Raw genomic sequence first — 23,435 nt, 5'->3', positions numbered from 1 at the left:
GAAAAACCTGATTATTCCCATCATTCTGGTAACAGTGATTTTCAGTTGGATATAGACCAACTGACACACCAAGAAAGGGAAATTATCTTTTTCATGAAATGTTTGCTATGCCAGACTGTTATCACTGGTATTAGCTGCCAAACAGAAAATGTGAGCGTAGTCTTGGGAACCAGCAGGTAGGAATGGATGCGTTTTTTTGGTTAGCACAACGCCCCTGGAAATGCAGAGACCTGGCTGCTTTCAGCAAGGGCTACAAGACACACCTTTCTCCCTAAAGCCACCCCAGCTTAATTCCCATTTTTCTTTTATTTCCCTAGTAAGGAATCAGCAGGTTTCCAGTCCTGCATTGCAAATAAGGCACCCGTACACTGTACAGTGGGCTAAGAGAAGAAAGAAAAGACAAGCCAACAGCCTTCCTGTGTGTATCAAGTGTCTGGATTTTAGAATAACCAAAAGACATGGCACTGTTGTCCTGTATTTTATTAGGAAATTAACAGGCTGATTGATAACCTGAAATTACACAGTGAATCTCATTTAAAAAATGTTCAAAATCATGACAATAATTTTGATTTCTATAAAACATAATGCCCAGATACAATTCCTGTTTATGTCTGTAAGTTAAATTTTTACACCCTTAACATTTGTCTAACTGTACAGCAGCAAGGCTGGATAATTGTAACATAATCTGTAAAGTTAAATAAAGTATACTTTTCTTTGCAGTCCGAGTGAAAGAGATGAAATGTTGAAAAGAAAGCCTGGAATATGAGCAGTGCTATGAGAAGGTTCCCTGTGATCTCAGTTCATTACACATCAGTATCTCAGACTGCTCAAAGATTTTAAAGAGTGATGACGTTAACTGCTGTGCAAAGTTACGAGGCTTTAGGGCATCAGTTTTCCAGGAGAGGGAGAGAGACCACCGTGAGGTACAGGCTCTGCAGCGAGGGGAGTAGGGTGCACTGGATGCATATGATGCTCGAAGTGCAAGAGTTGGTAAATCTGTCTACATCTCCCTCTGTTGCCAGCAGTATGGGCTACCACCACCACCACGTCGGACTAAATAGCTTTTCCTGACACTCTGTCAGCTTTAAAAATGTTCCACGTTCCGAGCAGGGCTGGCTGGTACAGGTGCTGACTATCCATAAGGGCGGAATTTCAACCTTAGTAATCAAAATCCTGCTCACGGTGAATGTGTGAAAAATCACACTGAGCCAAGCCCTGCTGGCTTTACTGCACCTACTGTGGGGGAACGTGGCTCGGCTCCGTGGGTTGTAGCTCAGGCCCTCGGTCCTCTAAATTAGAGCTGGCACTTTTCAATACCCAATGACTCTTGTAGGGAGTTGAATTTCTCAGGACATTATTCAGGAAACTAGTCAAATTGTCATATATGCTGTCTGGCTGAGAGATGCTCTCCTGAACCGGGGCCTCGATTCCTGCAAGGATTATGGATGCTCAGTGAGAGGCCAGCTCAAGCACTTGACCAGCAAGTTCAGTCACTTCAGCCTCTCGTACTCTTGTTGGTGACTGTAAGCTAAAAACCAGTAGATTTAAGAAGCAGTGGGCCTTCTTTTTAAAAAAGCTATTTCAGGACAAGTACATTCAGACCACGGTGTTTTCTATTTATATATAAATTCTTTGGCAACGATTTTCTAGAAAGCAGAATCATTTTTTCTATGTAATACTTTATTTTCTCCCCATGAAAAACTGATATCTTAAAAAATCTATAGCACTTTCCACTATAAATAGTATTGTTCCAGATTAAGGATTAGTTCCTCCCTGAAGAAAAACAGATTTGAAAAATCTGGTCATTATCTGATAACTACGTAGCAATGTTAAAATAAAACAGAAAAAGAAAATCATTCAGTATGTGGTTTGCCATTCTCTAGAATGTTAGTGTACGTTTATACAATAAAAACAACATAAGTTACCCTAGTTTGTTTTAAAAACCTTAGTAGTAGAAATATATCGCTATCTGTAGATGCATAAACAGAATGCACTTTTTCCATCTAAGTTCAAGTATTATTAGAATATTATTATTACTATTATTATTATTATTATTAAAGGAGCTCTATATCCTTGCCACTTTGCCTGTCTTTACATCGTTTTGGTCTTTCTGAGAAATAGTGAGTTGTGATCATTTCTTTCTGGACAAAATCAACGTGGAGCTTCAGTGAGTTTTGCCTGGGAGAAGAGAGCCTGGCAATCCCTCGGCTACGGCGGGCGGCTTTCTAAGAGCGTACTTGAGACTGGTGGTACAGGTATAGTAGTCGTGCGTTTTCTTGGATGGCCAATGAACTTAATTCCTTCCAGGTTCTCAACATTCAGTCCCATTTAAAGGAGAAAGGTGGGAAGAACCCAACCCAGCCTTATACCACATCAGGATATATCATCTTCGTTTATTTTCGGTACTGTCAGTTGCTCGTAGGTCGGCAGGGTGTTATTAGGGAGGAAAAGATCTGAACTGACATTGTTGCCTCTCTGAGATGATCTGTTGTTCCCTTGATCCCCCTGCTGACGGGAAACCAGATGATGCAGCATATCTGTAATGAGGTTCAGTTTCTGGTCCATTTGTGTAACCTACAAAGGCAAAGGGAAGGTTTGTTTAGCAGCAGCACGTGAGAAAATTGCAACAAACCATGCGATACAAATGCAATATTAAAATGACAGTTTTCTTAATTAGGTTCACAACCTCTATGAGGACACCACAGATTCACAGCTTATCAAACGTAGCATTAGAAATTAAATCCAATTTAATTTCAGTCAGAACTGGATGAGGACAGGCCTGTTAATACCTCTGGTGTGTGCTTTGACACTCATTTTATACCTGGATGAACACGTGACAAATGGGCTTTTAAAGAGATGTGCTGGGATAGAGAACTAAGTCCCACAATCAAGTTTCTGTGGGTTTTTGTTATTACTGGGTCCATGTTTTTCCTGAAAACACGATAAACTTGTAACATGCTTACATGCCTTAATAATATCAATATGCTCTAGTAAATATCTGCTCTGCTTGCAGTGATCTAATCAACTTTAAGATAGGACTGACTGATGCTTTTTGTTACATTTGGGTCCAATTACCAGCACAGGCCACAGAATGCCCATAGTTATTTTTGCTGCCGTGAGTGTATAGCAGCTGGCTCTGTGGCCAGGGCTGGGAGTGGGGCACGGTTGGGTTTTACACTTTCATCCCCGCAGTGACACAGCCTTCACTAGGATTGCCGTTTGAATTACACAATTCACAGCAAGCGAGAAACTCTTCTAAGTTGGTGAAAGCCAATTTTTCAACTGGGGGGCTGCAAGGGAAGGTTCAGCCTGAATCCATAATGCTCATTTTCTTCTGCCTTTAGACAGAAGCTCCTTAAATTATTTAGTGCCTTTTTTTTTTTTTTTTTTAAATTTTTTTCTTTCCTTTCCTTTTCTGCTCTTTCTTCTAATCTTCAGGAAAAAATATAATGAAAAATCAGGATACCTAATAGAGGCTAAGTTACGGGTTTGTCCAAAATTTAGACTCTGTTTGGTGTACATGTGTGGTACTCAGAGGAAAATCATGAATGAAATGTTTCTAGGAGCACCACAGGTTTAGTCTCTGGTTTCTTGCATTTTCCAGTCAAGAGAGAACCTGTATCACCCCTTTTGTCTGGCATGGGAAGCCTCCTCTCTGCGCTGGCTCCAGTGTACTGAGCGAGATGTCCCGAGGGGAAGATGGGCACTTCCAGCTTCAAAGTCCTGCCCACTCTCTGCCCCTTGGCACGGCAAAGCATTGAAATTGGGCAGTTTGAGTCTCACTTCTGGCCTCCTACTCCCTTCTACAAGCCTAACGAGAAAGCCTCGATTTTGCCATTGTAGTCTTTGACCCATCGATCCACGGGGATCCTAAAACACTAAGTAAATTCTAGGCAAAAAGATGTAATACATTTTAAAAAGGGAAAAGAAAGTAGGCAGAAAAAAACGTGATAGGAATAAATTGCTGACTAAAATATCTGCTAGAAGCAGTGAAAGGCACATAAAACCGCCAGAGAGAGCATGAGTGGGAGCAATTTATATGTGCCTGGCTATCATCCAAGTATCACACAGGATAGTAAAAGACAGTAAGGCTGAGCAGAACATCAACAAACCTGGAGGATTTCAGCAGAGACTAAAATGTTTTTCCACCATAGAGAAAATGCGTTTTTTTTTTTTTTTTTTTTCCCCAAACACTTTGTACAACTGGTAAGGAAGCAGATACAGTGATTTAAAAATATGAGGTGCTGGAGATTTATACTTTGCAGCTGGTTTTGAAAACATTAGGCAAAGCACCCTAGATGGTACATGAAACACTAGTAATTCTGGATGGAAATGGCTGTTGAAAGATGAGTTTCTTCGAATGAGGAAGCTGAAGAAAATATAAGTTCAAGATTTCTAGAAGAAAATACAGATGGAAAATTGAGCAGATCATTAGGTTGTCATTTCATCACTATTTGTTCACTCCCTTAAAAAAAATGCATGCTTTGCCCAAATGGTGCCAATCGCAGATGGCAAACTCATGATGCTCCAAGTGTGACAGTACAAATCAGTGCTAGTGAAGCCTGCAAAAATATCTCATTCTTCCATCTCCCATTGCCCAGCTATCACTTGCTTTCTGAGACAGCTGCACTGGAAGGTCTGTAGTGGAAGACTGGAGACAAAGAGCTACGTTCAGAGTCCAAAGGACAACTTTTCCGCTAACAAGAACTGTCTTTTTGCTAATTATTCTAAACTAACTAGAGGATTTATATATATATATTTCTTAATTTGTGATTCCAGGCAGGGATTACCAGAGGAAACACAGACTGAAGATATATCTGGAAAATGTGCATTTATGAAACTCTTGCAGTGATGAGCTATTGAACATGACAGTAGATTGGACTGAGATCTGGATAGTCCTTCAACAGCTGTGCATCTTGGTGATGAAGTACTGGAGAGAAGTGACATGTGAATAATCTTGCTGGGAAATAAATTCCCAGAGATAATTGTCTAATTTTTCCTAGGGAACAAGGTTTGGCTGCTGCAGCTGCGGAGTGCAGGAGGCCCACAGAAGCAGAGGCAGAAGCTAATTGCTATTGAGCTGAGCCATCTGAGATAAAAAGACCTTCGTCTTCTGTGTTCCTGCTTATAGGGGTAGGGCTCTAAAGCCACCAGGCTTTTGCAGAGGGAGGTCCGGATGGCTGGTTGTGTTTAATTGTTGTTTAATCAGTTTTGCTTTCCAATAAAGCAAGCCATTTCCCAGGGACTTCTGCACCCGTGAAGGGCTTGCCCCAATATACGCTGAAGTCAGTGGTACTTTTTGGCAATCACAGACTTCCAGTGACTTCAGTGGGCTTTGGATCAATTTTGGACTGAATCGTCAATCCCAAACAGTAACATATTCTTTGGATATTACCGGAGAAGGAGCAACCTGGATTTCTGTACACTGCTCTGCTCATACTTCGTGGGGCTGGATCAGAAAAGATGACATTTGCAAATGAGATGACAATGGGACGATGGGCCCCCACCCTTGGTTCTGCCAAAGGGGTGTCTGCTTAAAGCATGAGACATTTTACAGAGAAGTAAAAACCACCAGAAGGCAACTTCTACTGTCATTACAGGCCTCTGATGCGCAAGAATAAGAGGCTTGCTGGTGAATGGCCTTGCTTATTAGCATGCCCAATCTGCCCATCCCCATCCAAACACACATCCTGAAATACACTGTCCACTTGTTTGCTGCAGAGATAACTATACCACTAGAAAAACGTCATCATGTGCAACACCCTTTTTCTTAAGCTAGCTTTATGCACTTAGCATGGAGAAGTGTATCATCTCCCCTCAATCATACTTTCAAACACGTTTACTTGATTAGAAATTAGCTATGATGCCAGAATGAATAAAAGTAAAGCAAACAGAAAAACTGCTGATGTTGCTATAATCTTAACTGCTTTGGACAAGTCTGATCCCTCTACTTAAAACAGCAAACAGTGTTAATTACATAGAAAAATAACTCAGACTGATTTGTTTCTTTTAGGAAAAACTAAGTAAGCTCTTTCTAGCTGATTTATGTTTCATTAGAAGCATGATGTTTGGATGATCAAATTCTTTATATGCAAATAATTTCCTTTGTATTTTATAGTTGTTGGGGAGAGGAAGCAGTGTTTGAAACTCTTCAGAAATTACACACCGCAGTTATTTATAAGTTTTACTGAAATATTGTATGAAAACAAGATTTTTCCATCCTCCAAGATAAGTTTTTTTTTTTTTTAAAAAAAGATCCAAGGATCGTAGATTGAGCACAGATGGAGAGAAACAGATTTAAACAAGTTTTGAACCTAGCTCTTAAAAATGAATAAAACAATCCCATCCATGCAGTGCACTGAGGAAAAAAAAAAAAAAAAAAAAAGAAACCCCAACCTAAATAGTTCTTCACAAAGGCTGAAAAATTAGAGCACAAATCTTAAACGGAACATCATGAAAAAATGTAGCTATGTTACAGAACAGATTTTTGCTCTCCCTAAAAAGTGACAGAGGCACATGACTACTCCGACCCCCCCCCCACAATAGACCAGTGGTGGTGACGTTGTTCCTATGAACTACAAAGTCCTCTGAGGTCACGTTGTCAGGAGCAGCAGTCCTCTACAACTGGTTATAAAGTGACATATCAAATTTTATAAAGGTATTAAAGGCATTCCAGGAGGTGCTAGTGAACAAGACAGAGACTGTTCTTGTGATGAGAGAACAAAATAATGAGCAATTTATCTATTAAAATTCCACAGATCTTCATATTATATTAATTTTAAGTGCCCTGTAATTTTAAGCATTCATAATAAATTAATGGTACGATTCAGAACATAAAATGTAACAATGAATTTCTTTCCTTGAGTTTTTTTAATAAAAAAAAACAAAGAAGCCTGAGTGGCTCCAGGGACATCTGGAGCAGAATCTCCTTTACCCGCCCCTGTAATGGAGAACTAGAGAGCAGCACTCCCAAAACTAATTATAGGGATTTACCGGGAAGGGGCAAGGACAGATGGAATTATGGAGCTGAGGGGAATGGTATTTTCAGCCATGGATATTCAGGACGGGGGGGAAGCTGAAGGGCAAAATTTGGAGTTTGGCATAATTTAGGCCACAAAGACCACAAATTACTAATCAATTATGCCAAGTGCTGCTCCATGATCTGGAGGGATCAAGGTTGATTAATGCTGTCAATTAAAACTGTCTCATCTGCCCTCCATTCTCATTCTCAGAGATTTCAAAAGTAAATATCACTGAGGGTAAAAATCATAGTCCCTTTGGACAGAATGGTGGTTTGTAACTACCTATGTTCTTAACACAGTTGACTGATTAAACAAATAATTTGTGCTTAATCCAGAGATTTTTTTATCAGCACGGTGCTCACTCAGTGGGTTCAGGAGGACTGTGCTTGTTCTTAATACAGAAAGCCAAGCGTGAAGCTGCTAAAGGAGAAAAGGAAAACCAGAACCCAAGCAACACTCAGCTGAATGAAAATGTGATAAAGGAAGACTGAAGCTACTTTTCCAAAATCGGACTCCCAAGTCTGCTACCCTGACTTGAGTAGCATGCGTTCCTGAGGGTGCAGGATTTTAGCTCACAGTGAACCAACTCTTTAAGGCAGTTTTTCAAAATAATTGAAGATGATTGTGGAGATCTCCATGTATTTATCACTCCTGGTGGCCTGTTAATAAGGAGGACCCTATTGCTCCGCAGTGTGGCAAACTTCTAGGGAAAGAAAATGATGCTTTCTTCATCTGTGCATCCTTGTAAGTGGTGGTGTATACAGTCTCTACTGTATTCATTATTCAATACTATACTCAGTAGTAAGATAGCTTTATATTTCAAAAAGACACACAAAATGTCTGAGGGAAGGTATCAGTATCAAGCGACACTTAAGAAAATGAGTGTATTCTGCAAGTGAAGGTGTGGTTATAAAGCACTTTTTTTCTTTGGTGGGACTCATCCTATTTAAGTTCTGGAGAATATTGGAGGAGGCTTCAGAGAGCTGGCTCCTCTTCTTGCTAAGTCCCTATACATTTTGGTAGCTCAGTATTTCTGAAAGTTCTTACTGCTTTAGTTTTGAGGGCCCTGTGGATAGGAACAAATACAATGTTAGGAGTGGACTTCAAGAGAAGCTCAGGGATAGGTATGGGAATCTTCATAGAGGATTTATTTTAAATCTTTCTCTGTACTAGTAGCAGGAGAGACCAACAATTTCAGTATTATTAAAGAAAGGTTCTTTCTTCAGGCACATGACTCTTCAGAAATCATGGTAATAGACATGGAAATCATTTACAGTACCCAAGATCCCAGATTCTTGCGAATTCCCTTATCAGAGCTTCTGGCTTCGATTTGTTTATTTTGTTGCCAGAGATTAGGCAGCAGTCTTGCTGGAGGTTATATACCCATCGCTAGGTGTTTATAGGAGAATGTAATCTGCATGAAGGAAGATTTGTTCGCCAGACTGTCCGTACTTTCTCTTGAGAGATGGCCAAAGAAGGGAATACGTGTGCGGTGTCTGGGGGGAGGATAGAGGAAGTGGAGTCAGTGAGAAAACACTTTCCTCTACTACAAGATTACTCATTCCTAGAAAAATATAAAGGCTAAGCTTCTGAGGAACAAAATTAATAGGTTTTGAGGGTTGCACGTGACAAGTCACTTCCTAGTCAATGAAAATATTATATGAACACTGTAACCACTGTCTTAACTGACAAATAAAAAGGATAACTTTGAGACAAAAAGCATCTTTGGAAAGGCACTTGCTACACACGGTGTCCTAAAAACAGCTCTCTTGCATAAAGCTATCAGTGCCAATTGCTTCTTTGCTTTGAGATACTAAAAATTGTTCTGCTTTTTCAGTAAACTGAGACTGTTGCTGGTCTCATCTTACTCTGTATTTTTATAGTAAACTATTTCTCCTACACTTCTAAAAAGTATAAAAAAAATACCCTTATTTTTTTGTAGTAGTGACGCTTAAATGGCTGCTGATAATTCACCATTAATCAGGGTGTGCCGTTTGTGCTTTCAACAGAGGGTGATGACCTGGGACTGGGAAGAAACTTGTGAGTCGTGCGGTCAGGGTCAGAGCTCAGAAACAACCAGGTTTTATAAGCCAGTTGCAGGCTCTGATTCTCCAGAAGTTACCTTGATAACAGTGAACTGCTATTGAAAAGGGCTTGACTCAGCATAGTAAATTCCGTATAGAAACTCAGTTTTGTCACACGTTTTTCTCAATTATGTTGGGAAGTAAAACAAACTGATAACATCAGCATGTGGCCATTTGATTACTGACTGTAACACTTGTGGCATTTTAAAGTATTTTTTGTTTGTTTGAAGAATTTTGTCCTGATTGTGCAGCACAAGCTCTAGGGTGCCAGATGCTCAAGCTATAGGACATGGGAGAAATGACTGGGTTGATTTATGCATTCTTTCTTTCCATTAGAAGTGGGAAAGCAATTTTGATAAGCAAGTAACTATACTGCAGCAAATTAATTTTCCTTTCCAAATGCCCTTTTCCCCAACGAAAAACATCTTTTTCTAAAAGCTTCCTCAAAGTTTCTGGAAATACGACATCTCTGGTTGAATATTCACTCAGCTCCATTTCTTTCATGTGGATTTTCATGGTTCTTAGAAGACTGTAGATTACAACCATAATGTCACTTTTCACATTAGACATCTCCCTTGAATTCTATTTGAAGCCAACAGTAGCAAGAAACATGCTCTGACAGGTCAAAAACTGAGAAACTGCTATGAAAAAAGCCACTTCTATAATATGTGATTAAATAAATTATCATATAATATAAAAATACAGCATATATGTTACCAAACACAGAATATTGGCAGCATGTTTTTACAACTGCATCTTTTATGATACTGCCATTTTCCCCCAAATGAAAATGAAGATACAGCCTTCAGGAACAGCAGTAGCTGAAGAAGATATTATGCAGTGAAGAAGAAACCTTCACAGCTATCCCTGACTATTTCTAGCCACTTGCACACAACTTATGTACATAATCCTTATGTGAATAAATGCTGCAGATCAGCATCAGGCAAAACTTCAGGTACAAGAGGAAGTATTAAGTGAGACCTACAAAGAAACAAGCAGTGACAACAGATGCTGTGCTTACGTAAGCAAGCAATTCCTTTAAGATCTTAAAAATGATGAGAAATAAAAAGAAATCAAAAGTTACAAACACAAAAGTTGATTTGGTTTTTACACGTCACTTTCAGAAAATTATTGGGCTATAACTTGCTGCTTGGCTAAAGGAAGCAAGGTAAGATGAAGACCTCGCCTTCTAACAAGGAGGTTGGTAGAACACTGGCAAACAGAAGAATTAAGTGACGGGAGAATGAAATGCACTTGGTCATGGACTGTTCTAGAGTACAAGGCCTCAAAAGGCGGAAAGCTTTTGGGGCAGTGCTTGTTTCAGAAGTGGAGAGGATTCAGAAAGACCTGAGGGTAAAAAAAGTTGGAAAGGGATGACCGAAAATGCTGCTAGCCAAGGCAGAAACGAGGACCATGATGGATGTGGCTGGAGGAGATGGTAAGAAGCAGAGACTAGACACGGCTGCTCCTTGAGAAGAGAGAGCTGAGAACAGTGGCCCTGGTTCAGCGCTTTTGTTGCTGCTATTAACAACTGCTTGCAAAAATATTTGGTTTATTTAAAATACCCAAACTGTTGGAAATCAGCTCTTCCCGAGAATCTTTCTTTAGCCATAGGTGTAGATTTGGGCCGTGAAGGCCCTCTGCTTGCTCCTGGCTCCCCACGCTCCCAGGCCAGGCCTGCTGGCCTCGCCGTACTGGGTGTGTGCCCAGATGTGTGCAATGCTCGCAGATCTATCTGGCATCCAGAGGGCTACAGCCAGGCAATTAAAATTTGTGGTTGACTCTTGTTGTAGGTAAATGAGACAAGCCTTAAAACACATGGAAATTTTCAAGTTAGGACAGTGTCCAAAATCTACAGTCTTTGGCCCAGCACCGCCTCAGGATACAGCATTTTTTTTCTCTAAAATATTACAAAGGTCAGATATTTATTTTTTTAACCCTTTCCTCTAAACTAACAGAGTATCAGTAGATGAACAAGGGAGCTTGGAATGTTTTTCTCTCCTTGCATGAAGCCTGGAAGGTGAAGTGTAGGGTCTTGTCTCTAAATATAACTTTTATCAGTAGCTACTCAAGAGGAGATAATCCTTCTATCCTATCAACTGAATATTCTGGATTTTTCAAGAATTTGCTTATCTTCATTTATTATTGCCCCACCTTCAGGAAATAATACCTCATTGACTAGATACAACTGTCTTCCATTTCCGTTTAAAAGTAAGACACAAACTAGCAAGAAGAGAGGATTCTTTCCTTACAAGTGAATCATTGATACCAAAAATATGAGACGTTCACGTATCCACAAATATCACTGGACATCCATCTAGCACCATCATCATAAGCAGTTTCCCAAATTATGCTTAAATTGAAATCCAGCCTTATGGAGGATGTCAAACAGGCTTGAGATAAGAAGAAATATAAGGGAACTATTGACCAAAGAAGCCAGGAAGTCCCTTATCTTTATGCAATAATTTGGATATAGTTATAGAATAAATGGAGGTCATTAGTGCATCTTATGTCCAAAGCACTATGTGAAACCTTGTGTACCTATACAGTAGGACACTGCAGTAGATATGTGCTGTTATTGCTAGCACAATGAGGAAAACTGAGGCAGTAAAGTTGATGGCACACCTTCAGATATGCTAAACATCTTTAAATTCAACTTGGAAGGAGAAGCTCTAACAAAACCTTAAAAATCTTTCCCCTGTCCTGGGCAGATCTTCAGATCTCAAAGACAACTTCAAAGCACTTTTCTGATTTTTAATGAGACAGAAGGTTGGTAAGCTGATGGCTTTCTCATTCTCAATCACTTTCTTTTTCAGCAAAACATTCTTACGTTGGGTCCTTCTGGTTGAGCACCCCAGTACCTATCTGCAGAGGAGAGAAAGACTCTTTGTTTAGCTAACAGGCACTTATATTTCAGATGCTTCAGTTCCACAGATGTGAAGAAAACTCCCCGTGGTACTTGCCTCTGGAGGACTCTTTCTGCTGGTTTAATCACGGCAGTACAGCCTCTGAATATAACTCCATATTTTTGTTGTCAGAAGTTTGGCTATCAGACAACAGCTTTCTCCTAGCTGTAGATTCTCATTTCCAATGTGGAACAGTGGCATATTTACAACACTTTAGGGTTAAAAAAAAAAAAAAAAAGTAAAAAACCCAACTAGCATAAAAATATGTCCCAAAGTCTTCTCCACAACAAAACAAACCCCAAACCAAGCCCCCCTACCACCGTCACCAATTAAAGAAAACAAAAGTGACTAATCTTGACCTCTCTCCAAAGGGGAATGTTTTGCTTCTTGAATCCTTGGCTCTGGCTCTCGTATGATACTGGGACTATGACTAATAACCTCTTGCTGGAATATTGCTGATAATTTCACTGTTGAGTAGCTGTTCTTGTTCTGGATCATCATAGTATGCACTTAAGTTGCCAAGATTTTATTTAAAAAAAAACCCCAAAGAATAAGATATACACTCATAATCCCCAGTGTTAGAAATACATTTTTCAGCTTTAGCTGTTAGGTTTTGCCTGACAATTTTTCCTCCTTCCTCCAAACTGTTATTTTTCAGATGCCTGCTATGAAACGGTTCCCTTTTTCCTTTCTTTCTCTCAAACGCTTTTCCTAATTCAAAACAGATTTGAGACCGCTGCTCTTTTTAAAGCAAATATGCCATGTATCACATCGAGTTAGGTCAGCATCGCTTATGTTATGTTTCACACTTCACCCAAATGAGGCATCCATACTGCTTTTCAAAGGGAATAAAGCCAGACCAGGTGCACCGGGTTTTCTGGTTTGAATAGAAAGTAAGACATATCCACAGGTTATGGAACTGATCTTATGGCATGGCATGAGTAGGAAAGGGCAGCACTATCTGCTTTTTACTTGAAATGTTAAAAAACAATATGACTTCAACTGTTTTTTCAAACAAAAGGTTTTGGGTCGGTTACTTTTTTAGCATCCATAATCTATTCATTATTTATGATTTGATAGTTACTTTACAGGCGAAAAAGGACATAAACTCCTTTGTATCTAAAATGAGCTTAAAAAATTAATAACCATACGATGACTTCTGCAGCAATCAAAAATGGAAGAGGAAAAGGAGGGGGCAGAGAAAGGGAGAGAAGCAATTATAACAACAGTGAGTTTTGAGATTCCCTGAGGGCTGCTGGTAATTAAACCAATGGCAACATGAATCTCTGTTTGATGTGGTCATGAATTTGTTTTCAAAAGAAAAATCTTTAAAAAGATTCTTTCAAGAGAAATTTTTAGAGAACAAGCTCAGCATGAATAATTAGACCAGAAATACATTGATAAATATTATTATGGAGAAGTCATTTATGGGCCATGACATTTGAAGGTTAGAAATCCTGGTGATAAATAAGGTGGCAAGTTTGCACCCATTCTGAACACACAAAACCAGGGCTATGTTCTTGTATGCTTGAGCCTGCTCCTCAGAAAGGAGGCGGCCTCTTGTTTTGCCATTGCATTAAGCTTTACAAAGACACAGATTCGAGACAGAAAATTTCAGTGGGAAGGCTCAGTGGAACGAAAGAAAACCACACACAATTCCAAAGGCACTTTTCATTCCCAGGGGCTGCACAGAGATCAGAGGTGAAATTTATTGGTGATAAAAAGTCTGCGAGCCCACTCTACTCCCCCAGCTTTTCCAACCGCCATTTGATTCTGCTGAAATCATATCCTTGGAAGTATCTCCTTCAGAATACTCTGAAAATAAAAATGCTTTCATTTAGTAGAAATATAAGTACCCAGCAAAACCACTGAAATCCAGAGAAGATGCATGTGCTCTGCACCCTCTAAAATCAAGTTGCTTTGGACACCCCAAAACAGCATTTCATTCATTTACTGACTGCTTCAAAAAGTGGAGGCAGATACAATCACTCACAAGCCAGCAAATAAGCAATGAGTGAACTAGAATGCAATATATTTGCCAGTGGAAACCCATGTTTAAAAGGAAAAGAAACTGCTTGTTGGCTGTCATGGTATTATTCATAAACGCAAACTAGTAGATCTTACTGATACCAGGAGCAAAACTACAACAAAGGCAACCAACTGCTAATGAAGAAGGGTTTTCAGTCAAATTTCATGGGTCATGCAAAGTCATTACCATGCCTGCAGGAGTTCTGCCAGTTGAATTTTGGGGAAATGAAGTGATTATTTTGTTACGCATTTTGTAGTTTTAGACATTTTTCTTTGAATTCCAAGTTCTGAAGGCAACCAGCTATGTGCAAATACTAGCTTCAATTTCCAGAGTTAGCTTCTAACCAACATTATGAAGAGGAAACCTTGAAAACAGGGCTTCTGTGTACACCAAGATCTCAGAAACTGTATTTTTAAGACTCTGATATCTGTTCCTTTTTTTTTTTTATTTTTTATTTTTTTTATTTTTATTTTTCTTAAACACAACCTTATGGCTTTAAGCCAATTTCCTAACACTTTGGGGGCTTGAAAACTAAGAGACAGATCATTTGGCTGCTGCCGGTAACAAGTTCTGCATGGGTTAACTTTCCAAAATGGTTCCATTGCAGGTTTCCTTCTGGTTTTGAGTCAGTTAAAATATCAGGGCTCTTCTTCATAACATTTTAAGCTATAATGACTTCAAAAGTAAACAAATGTTTCTGATAAAATAATGTGTTTGAAAAATTTAATGGATGACAAAAGATAACAAAAAATCCTTAGTGCTTTTCTTTGTCAATAACTTCTTCTAGGAATATAGTCAGGCTGGGAATTTATTTGGACTGGTAAACCGTGACTCAAAAAGTGGATCTATTGGCAGTGTAAGCAACTGCTCAGTGGTGGAACCAAAAGGCTCACAGTCTTTGCTAGCTGATTAATCATCATGACAGGCTTGAAGGCTAAATAATCTGCTCAGCTCAAGATATTAGATGTGCATCCATCTTTTGCTATTCTTCTGGTTATTAGGCAGTAGCCTGGATTGTTCATTCTTAAGATAAAGATGATCATGACTGTTCAAAATGAAAAGGATTTGGGCTTTGTAATTTTATTCAATGATGTAAGAGGCTTCTACACAAGATAACAATAATATATATAGTCTAGTCATGATTAAATACTGGAAGATCCTTCAGGCAGAGGTGGTGACAGTCTTGCACAGAAATCTTTGTGACGCTTCCCTTCTCCACTCCCACCTCCTACCAGAACTGTTATCAATCGCACGAAGGAGGAGCATGAACATGTAGCTGGGTCTCTCGCCTCAAGCCCCTGCCATTAAGGGCTGCACTAGCCCCTGTTAAATCCATAACAAAATGCAGCTTCTCTGCGATGGGAGGCAGCATCTGTTTCACAGCACACAGTAACACTCCACAGCACTTACAGATAGGAAAAAAGAGCAGTGATACGACGAAAACATAGGAGAACATCGTGCTGGCAGAAAGAAGCTACCCAACGCTGTCTAAGACAGACAAAGAGTGCTACAGGTTCTTAAATGGTTGCAGGTGGTGAGAGACATCACTCTGTCATGAGAAGGACCAAGTTTGTCTTGGGCATCACTCAGGAAGGGCTTCATTGACAGTGGCACTCTGGGAAGGGAGCACCGCAGGATCAGCACCCTGCTTTCTGAAGCAAGGAGCAGCCTGCTCCTCCGGGAGACTGATAATTTGTGCTCACAGAAGCCAGACTGTGCTTTACTTGGAAGATCTGAGCATCACCGCACAAATTGGCTTGTCTGCAAGCACTCCTTATTTTCCCTTTGCATATTTTCCCTGAAAGAGTGAAAGGGGTTACTATGGTGTTATTTATTTGCTAAGTAGTGTCTTTCCCCCCATCCAACAGAGAGAGTAATCAGCCGCGCTGGATGAACTCATTCACACCTAATCATGCAACCTTTGAAAAAAAGGTTGCCAGATAGCACCTATCAAGGACCTTATAGATTAAAATGCTAACGCCATTCTGAATTAAGTAAGGCATTTTCATCCACTTTCATGGATGGCTTTATGTGATTCAGATAACAATTTTAGCTGTGACATATCTGTTCTGAAATGTGAAAGGAGTTTAATTCAGACTCAAGCATCACAGTTCCTTTCAGGTATAAGTTGCTCCTTTTTACTTTATAGTACCTGCATGGTCAATTTATATATTCAAGCAACAGTCTTTTCAAATCAATAAATAATCTCTGAACTTATAGCTAAGTTTTAAGATAAATGCTGAACAACAGTGGGAATAATAAAAATGATAAAAATACCAAGGGCTTCTGTTTTCATTTTTGACCTCCAAGCCTCAAAATGCTTTATGATACCCAGTACTCACAGCTGAGGAAATGGAAACAACAGAATGTGAAATGACTCGCCTCAAGTCCTGCAGAAAATGATGAGTGATCCAGGAACAGCACCCAAACCGCCCGAAAACCCCACGGTAACCACACTGATGCATCTTTCTAGATGGGACATGGACTGGCGTGACAACACAAGTGTCTGGCTGCCTTTTAAAAGCTGATGTACAGAGAAGGCAGAGGAGGTCTGGTTGCACTTACTCCTCTGTGGCTCACACAGTACTCACAGTGTATATGTGCAAGGGAGAAGACCACGTGTGACCAGCTTTGACATGCATTATTTATAGAACAGTTCTACTGACTGAAAAACTAATAAATCCATAGCCTGCAGATGATGTGCAGACATACAGACACATCATCACAAGTATCACTTTATCTTAATTGTCTTTTTTTTTTTTTTTTTTTTTTTTCCCCTGCTTGCAGCACAACAGAGCATCTAGTACAACAGCAAAATAAGCCTCTGACTAAAGCAGCAGCTTGTTTAAACCACAGTGTTTCTCCACATACAACTGACACATAGGAATGAGGGTAATTTTCCCGGGAAACATTTCTGTGTGAATATTTCACACGTGTCAAAGTCTGTCAAACCTGTTTGCAATGCAGTGCTGCAAGTGGCTCAGCACTTCCCCTACTCTCTGAGTGCCCTTGACTCCCAGTGAGCTTTTCAGTGAGGAAGATCCACGTATTTGGGAAGAAATATATGTGAAACACAGTCTCTAACTTTCCGTAACAGTGATTGCACAATACAAGAGGTCAAAACAAGGTTTCTTTCCTTATGTATTGTAACTATGGTCTATTTATAATTCTGCAGTTAATTCAGGGCTTGTATATCTGTGATGGACAAAGAAGGTTGCCATGTATAGAAAACAACATGACCTCAATCTCTGCAGACAGTCCCAGAGCCTAAAAATGCCTTTGTTAGTACAGTGAACACCTGTACTAATTACGCCCTTCACTCACTCGGGGGTCATTGCTCATGGCAAAGGTTTTAAATCAGCCACCCCAGGAGACAGACATCATTATATTTCTAGAGCAGTCATTCTGATGCTGCAAAACTAGGCATCTCTGGAATATACTCACACTCTGAAGTCTCTGAAGGTGAAAAAACTAATACCCCATTGCTGGGCAAAAGAAGACGCTCCGGAACATTTGAATGAATAGAGAAAATTAAGAGAGTAATCAGATACTGTTGTTGAAACCTGAAGTTTAGCACTATTTTTAGATTTAAGCATATGTTCTGACTTTCATGTAAACAACATTTTTTTCCATCTCTCATTGTATACCAATACCTGACCCAGCAAAACTTGTAAGCATGTAAGAAAAGTCAAATAATTAATTTTATTTGCTTTATGATTCACAGATGCCATTTATGTACCTAAAATTATGCTGCAACTCAAACACCAAGCTCAGCATTCATTTTTGTCAGTGATGTAGCTCCCCATTTGAAGACATCTGCAGCTCTCCCCAGACGGGCCCTGCTCATGCTGATGCTGGTTCCTCCCTTAGCTCGGTATGCAAAACTTGAAGAGCCCATGGTATATAATCTGAAAACCAGCATCTAACTGGTCAGAGAGAGCAGAGATACCAGCATTTCACATTCCTCTTCTCCTAATCTGTCAGACTGCACGTAAAACCTACCAGCAGATTTCTCACAACTGCCTCCTATGTGAATGCTGAAAAGGTTTTCAAGGATGCAAATGAACAAACACACAAATTCTTCGTAAGGTCCCTAAGAACTCTAACGTTCAAGCTAAATTAGGCAATGAATCGATTAATTTTCTATCAGATTATCTCTGAGGTCTTTAATCTGTACTTCATCTTGTAGTTTACAAGCACACAGGATAAATTTTCATGGACATGTAGATGCAAATTTTTTCTACCATTTGTGTGACCCTTTTCAGTCAGATTCATTGGGCAACATTAGAAAAAAAATAATCCCTTGAGCTCTGCGTAGCCTGTGAACCCCTCTTTCTCCCCCCACTGTGACTCAGGAATGGGTCATGTTTTGCAACAATGTCTCCTAAATATACAATAGTACCAATTTGCTTCTCTTTCACCCCAGAGTAAATGAGGAGTAAATTTATTGATGTCAGTGGGATTAAGGTAATATAAAAGGCCTGAAATCACGGATCACTGTTAGCACTCAGAAAAATACGCTCAAAGGCTTGTCCACTTGCACACACATATCCCCTATAGTAACAGTATATAGTAAATAACACATATCACTTCAAAGAACTCATGTGACTAAATGAGACATTTTTTAAAGCAAATCTTTCTTCAGTGCACAGAGACAGCGTTTTTTTTTACTTTTTAAAAAGCCAACCCTGTCATGTCAATTCTAACCATGTCTTCATTCTTCTGTTATTTACATTTCCTAAGACTTCACAACTTCATAGAAAACATAGTATAAAAGAAAACAAACAAACAGAAAACACCAAGCCTGGCAGGGTATATTCAGAGAAACTATAGTTTTGGAAAAGAAATTGCAAGGTTTTTAGCATACGCTGTAAAAGTAATGATAACCAAAAGGTTATCTGAAGTGTAATTTAGAGAAATGTGTTTGCATTGTTTTCAGATAAAACAACCCCGAGGCCATGTGTAAAAGTCCTGAACTGCAGGACAGTAATGAGTTTGTGAATTAGGACTGTAAATTCCCTGTGCTGTGAATGTGGGAGCCATCAGGAGCACACACGATTGAGTCAGCAGTTACCAAGACACATACATAGAGTACAGGCCACTCAAGTCTCCAAACTGCCATTTATCATTTCCTGAGAGAACAGTTTCTTGGCAAGCCTCCTTTAAAAACATTTTTTTTCCAAAACAACCAACCATTCCAGCAGGCTATGAATACCACTATAATTTGGTCTATTTTTCATATCAAGTAGACTATGGACTCTGGTTTTCTGTTAATTAAAGAAACCTTCTTTTCAGATTTCCAAACGTTGTTTGCAGCAGGGTAGATCCCACAACGAGCCAGCTCTAAAACAGTGCCAGTTGCAGACCAAACCGTATCGACATGGAGAAAAAAACAACCCCGAAAAATAGAAACCAAACAAACCCATGGTTTGAAGTTGCAAAGCCCAGCTTAAATCATGCCAAATTCAGTTGCCCTGCCAAACTGTTAACTTTTCTCTCTGATGAAAATAGCTGTCTTGAGCTCGACTGTATTTCACACTCCTGAATGTGTAATGGCTTAGAGCTATCTATCAGAATTTGAACGCCATCTGTTCTTCTTCTTCTTATTGTTATTATTGCTATTATTATTACTACTACACACTAATAGCACTTAGGGGCCTCGTCTGAGAGCAGAGCCCTGATGGGCTACGAGTTGTCTGCACACACAGAGAGAAACAGCCCTTGCCTTGAAAAATGCATGATCTAAACAGATGAGATAAAAAAAGGGGTGGGACAAAGATTGTATTTTCATTCCTGTTTTATACATATGGAACTGAGATACGGAGGGATTAAATGTCTTGCCTGTGCTCACACAAAAAATATCTGGGGCAAAAGCTAGGAATTGAACCAAAGTTTTCAAGTTCAAATCAACTTCATCTTCCTTCTTTAACCCTATGCTTACTAGATACAAGCCCGTACTCAAATCTGTATTTTTAAGCTGAGACATCAGAGCCACGTTCAGCCTTTGGGCATACAGGGCCTAAGCACAGGAGGGGAACAACATGCCTTTAACCTCTTGCAAGAATATGTATGCTCACAAAGCAATAGTTACTGTGGCTTTTGTTCTCAAAGCTTTAAAAAAATCAAACTTGGGAAAGAAGGTCCCATATTTTGATTTCCTATTTGGTGAAGGAAGTCTGGATTCTGCTATTTCTCTGCAGAGTCCTCTGAACAAGCAGCCACAGAAACAACAAACTGTGCCATGCTTCAGGAAAAAAGTAAATAATCACTTAATGGGTTTCTCTAAACATCTGACCTGCAGTTCACACATTTTACTAAAAAAAAAAAAAAAAAAAAAGGAAATAAAGAGTAGTTATATATGTTTTAGTAAAGAACTATTATGTTACTTTGTCTTCAGATGACTTTCATCTTCTGAAAAAAAAAAAAACAAGTTGTTTTCTACTTCAGAAGGAGTTTCCTTCTGAAAATCAAGCAGTTTTACTTATTTTTTAAATTGTTATCTAGAATCATAGAATCATAGATTACCTCAGGTTGGAAGGGACCCATAAGGATCATCGAGTCCAGCTCCCTGCTCCTCGCAGGACTAGCTAAAACTGAACCCTATGACTAAGAGCGTTGTCCGGACGCTCCTTGAACTCGGACGGGCTCGGTGCCGTGACCCCTGAGGGGCCTGTGCCAGTGACCGACCACCCTCCCCACGAAAAGCCTTTTCCTAATGTCCAGCCTGAACTTCCCCTGACGCAGCTTCATTCCATTTCCCCGTGTCCTAGTGGTGGTCACCAGAGAGAGGAGATCAGCACCTTCCCCTCCACTGCCCCCCTCTACCCTAAGAATGTGTGATTTTAGAGGCTCTTACTTTCACCAAATAGGAAGTCAAGGTTTTGTTTTGTGGTTGGTTGCTTTGTCTGGGGTTTTAAAATAAACGTACCTGAAATTAGGACAACTTCCAGACAAATTTCAAGTCTTCATTCCAAAGTATGGATGTAAGAGAGCATCTCAAAACACTCACAAGCCTTAAAAATAATCACAGTAATATGGGTAAAATTGTGTGTCTATTCCTAACTTCTTGAAATGGCTGAAGCTTTGCAGCTGAAACATTCCCAAAAATTTTAGTCTGAAATGCCCAGAGTGGAAAGCTTCAGGTCAGAAGGTTAAAGTTGCACACAACTACAAACAAAGTCTTATAGTGGGAAATGTCTTATAAAGTTTTGGTAAGGCTCCAAAGCACTCCCAATGCCCAAGAACAAGCAGGTGAGTACACATAATAAATCCCCAAATAAATTTACATGCAAGACAAACTGTGCTTCATTACTTGGCTTCAATACCACGCTTTTGGTTAATTTACAGAAGAGAGGACTGTCATTACTTGCCTTGGTCAGTAAATAGTTTTTGTTGTACGGAAAATTATGGCATATCACAATTCTTTTGACTTCTCAAAATATTGAGATATTTCAAGGAGTGGCAATTGCAAACTATTTTACTTTGGAATCACACAAATGGCTCTACCTTCATAATGAATGTTGACAGTACTGAAACATTTAATTAAAAAAGTAAAAACCCTATCACTATCCCAAAGAGCCTAAAAGGAATAAAAAGACAACAGAATAGACAAAGTGCAGCATTTCAATGTCCTTGGATTAAAATGGTGATCACAATGAAAAAGTCTAAATCAATGATTCCAAGAAGGTTTGACTGAAAATGCTATCCAAGTAGCCTTGTTCACATGTGACAACACAGGGGTTTCTAGTGGGACTTCTGTTTTTCTCCAAAAGGCTAATTTTTGCCAGCTCTATCTAAAATAAGGCAGTTAGGACTTCCTACTTATTAAATAACATCCCCTCGCTCTGACAAAACCCGACCATTTCTCAGTCCTTACTTGCCGTTAGCTGGCCCTCCTGAGATGTCGACACAAGCGCCTGCTCGTTGGGGAGGCTCCTTGGAGCCGGCCTCTGAAGAACTGCCTGTCATGAGGGCTATCAGTTTAAAAATCATTTACAAAACTGCAGAATTTCCTGTTTCTGTACATGGCTCTAACTAGCTTTTTCCAGCAGAAATCCCCAGAGAGGCAAATTGTTTTTCCCTGTACAGAACTGAAACTACTAATGCTGTGAAGTAGCAGGACTGCCAAAAGCCTATGTACGGTCCTTGGACGGCTGAAGGGCACCTTTCCATCTCCAGCTTTGCCTGAGGTGAGCAGGTAGCAAGTCCTGTCCAGGAGCCTTCCAAAGCAGACTGTGTTTTGGGATTACTGTGTGAAAATACGATAGGATGGGTGTCCTCTAAAGCCAGTGAGACCTTTGCCATTGACTTTAAAAGGAGCAGAAGCACAGTCAAGAATAATTACTTTTTATCAACAACATATTTACTTTAGGATTAGCCCCAGGAGCATTCGGGTCAGAGCTGGCCCTGGAGGTGCGTCAATCTGAACCGTCAATTAGTGTCAGTGCTAGTCTACTTTTCCAAGTTTTGACAAAAAAGTCTCTCCTAGACTTTTTGTTGCGGAAATGGATGGAAAATATAAATCCATCCAATAATTAGAGGTGAAAATTTTCCATTAAATTCTGATGTTGCTTAGTTTCAGTGATACGAGAAACCATCTTGATCCTATAGCCCAATTTGTTAAGCCAGTCTTGTACACATTGATCTGATTACCAGGGAAAATACAGAGGGGAAAGAAAACAGCAAGAGCTGATCATGTGTTTTTCTGAGGCATGGGTCAAAAATCTTAGCCCCGACTGAGTCTTGAGGACTGCATCAAACTCGGGTTTACCAAGAGTATCCCTGCTCAAGAAGAAACGCAGCGACATCTGTAAACTGCATGGGATAACCCTGAGCTCCACGACGCAATCGGCAATACCAATGGACACTCACAACCGCACTGGCCAGCACTATCGCACCACCAGGAACCCTGTGTAGAGGGAATTTAACACTGAAAAGGAAGATGTTGAGGATTGCTGCGTGGAAAATCCAGTTGCACAGGGCAATACTGGAAAACATGGGGGATGTCGTGCTTTGAAGAACCTTGCTTGGGTACTCCAGAATGTTCTGTCCACTTCCCAGGAATGCTTGCACCTTGATTTGTATTCAAGGAGTTAATAAGGATAACACTTATTCCCTGGAAATCAGGGTGTGCCTGCTGCCTGTCTGAAATGCTTTTTTAGTGAAACCTTTACCTCTGCTTCCGACAGGACCCTTGTACCAGGCGGCCGACTCAACTGCTGGAGACCCTCCTCTGCCATCCGTAGGGATTTCTCTCTTTGGCTATAGAGGTTTCTATATAATTTTTTAAAATCCTGTTTTCTAGACAGGCTCTCCACTCTGTGTAATTATGACATTGTTTCTGATGTGAATGGTTCTCCTTGCCACCAACCTCCTCCCTGCCTTTCCCCCAAAA

The 23,435-nt window shown here is 39.9% G+C and overlaps 1 protein-coding gene across 2 annotated transcripts in view; it reads right to left on the bottom strand.

Moving 5' to 3' along the window:
- Positions 1 to 467: 467 nt before the first annotated feature.
- KCNQ1 (potassium voltage-gated channel subfamily Q member 1) overlaps positions 468 to 23,435 on the bottom strand; it is a 357,709-nt gene continuing 334,741 nt past the window's right edge. For both annotated transcript variants that reach the window (XM_042785622.1, XM_032984887.2), the window contains one exon: positions 468 to 2,574. In XM_042785622.1, the coding sequence (XP_042641556.1) occupies positions 2,374 to 2,574 (201 nt within the window). In that variant the 3' untranslated portion in view covers positions 468 to 2,373. The remainder of the gene's footprint in view (positions 2,575 to 23,435) is intronic.

The sequence above is a fragment of the Tyto alba genome, unplaced genomic scaffold, assembly GCF_018691265.1.
Source record: "Tyto alba isolate M040663 unplaced genomic scaffold, T.alba_DEE_v4.0 Super-Scaffold_8, whole genome shotgun sequence".
Classification (NCBI taxonomy): Eukaryota; Metazoa; Chordata; class Aves; order Strigiformes; family Tytonidae; genus Tyto; species Tyto alba.
Note: the sequence above shows the minus strand (reverse complement) of the source record. Positions and strands in the feature narration are given on the sequence as shown.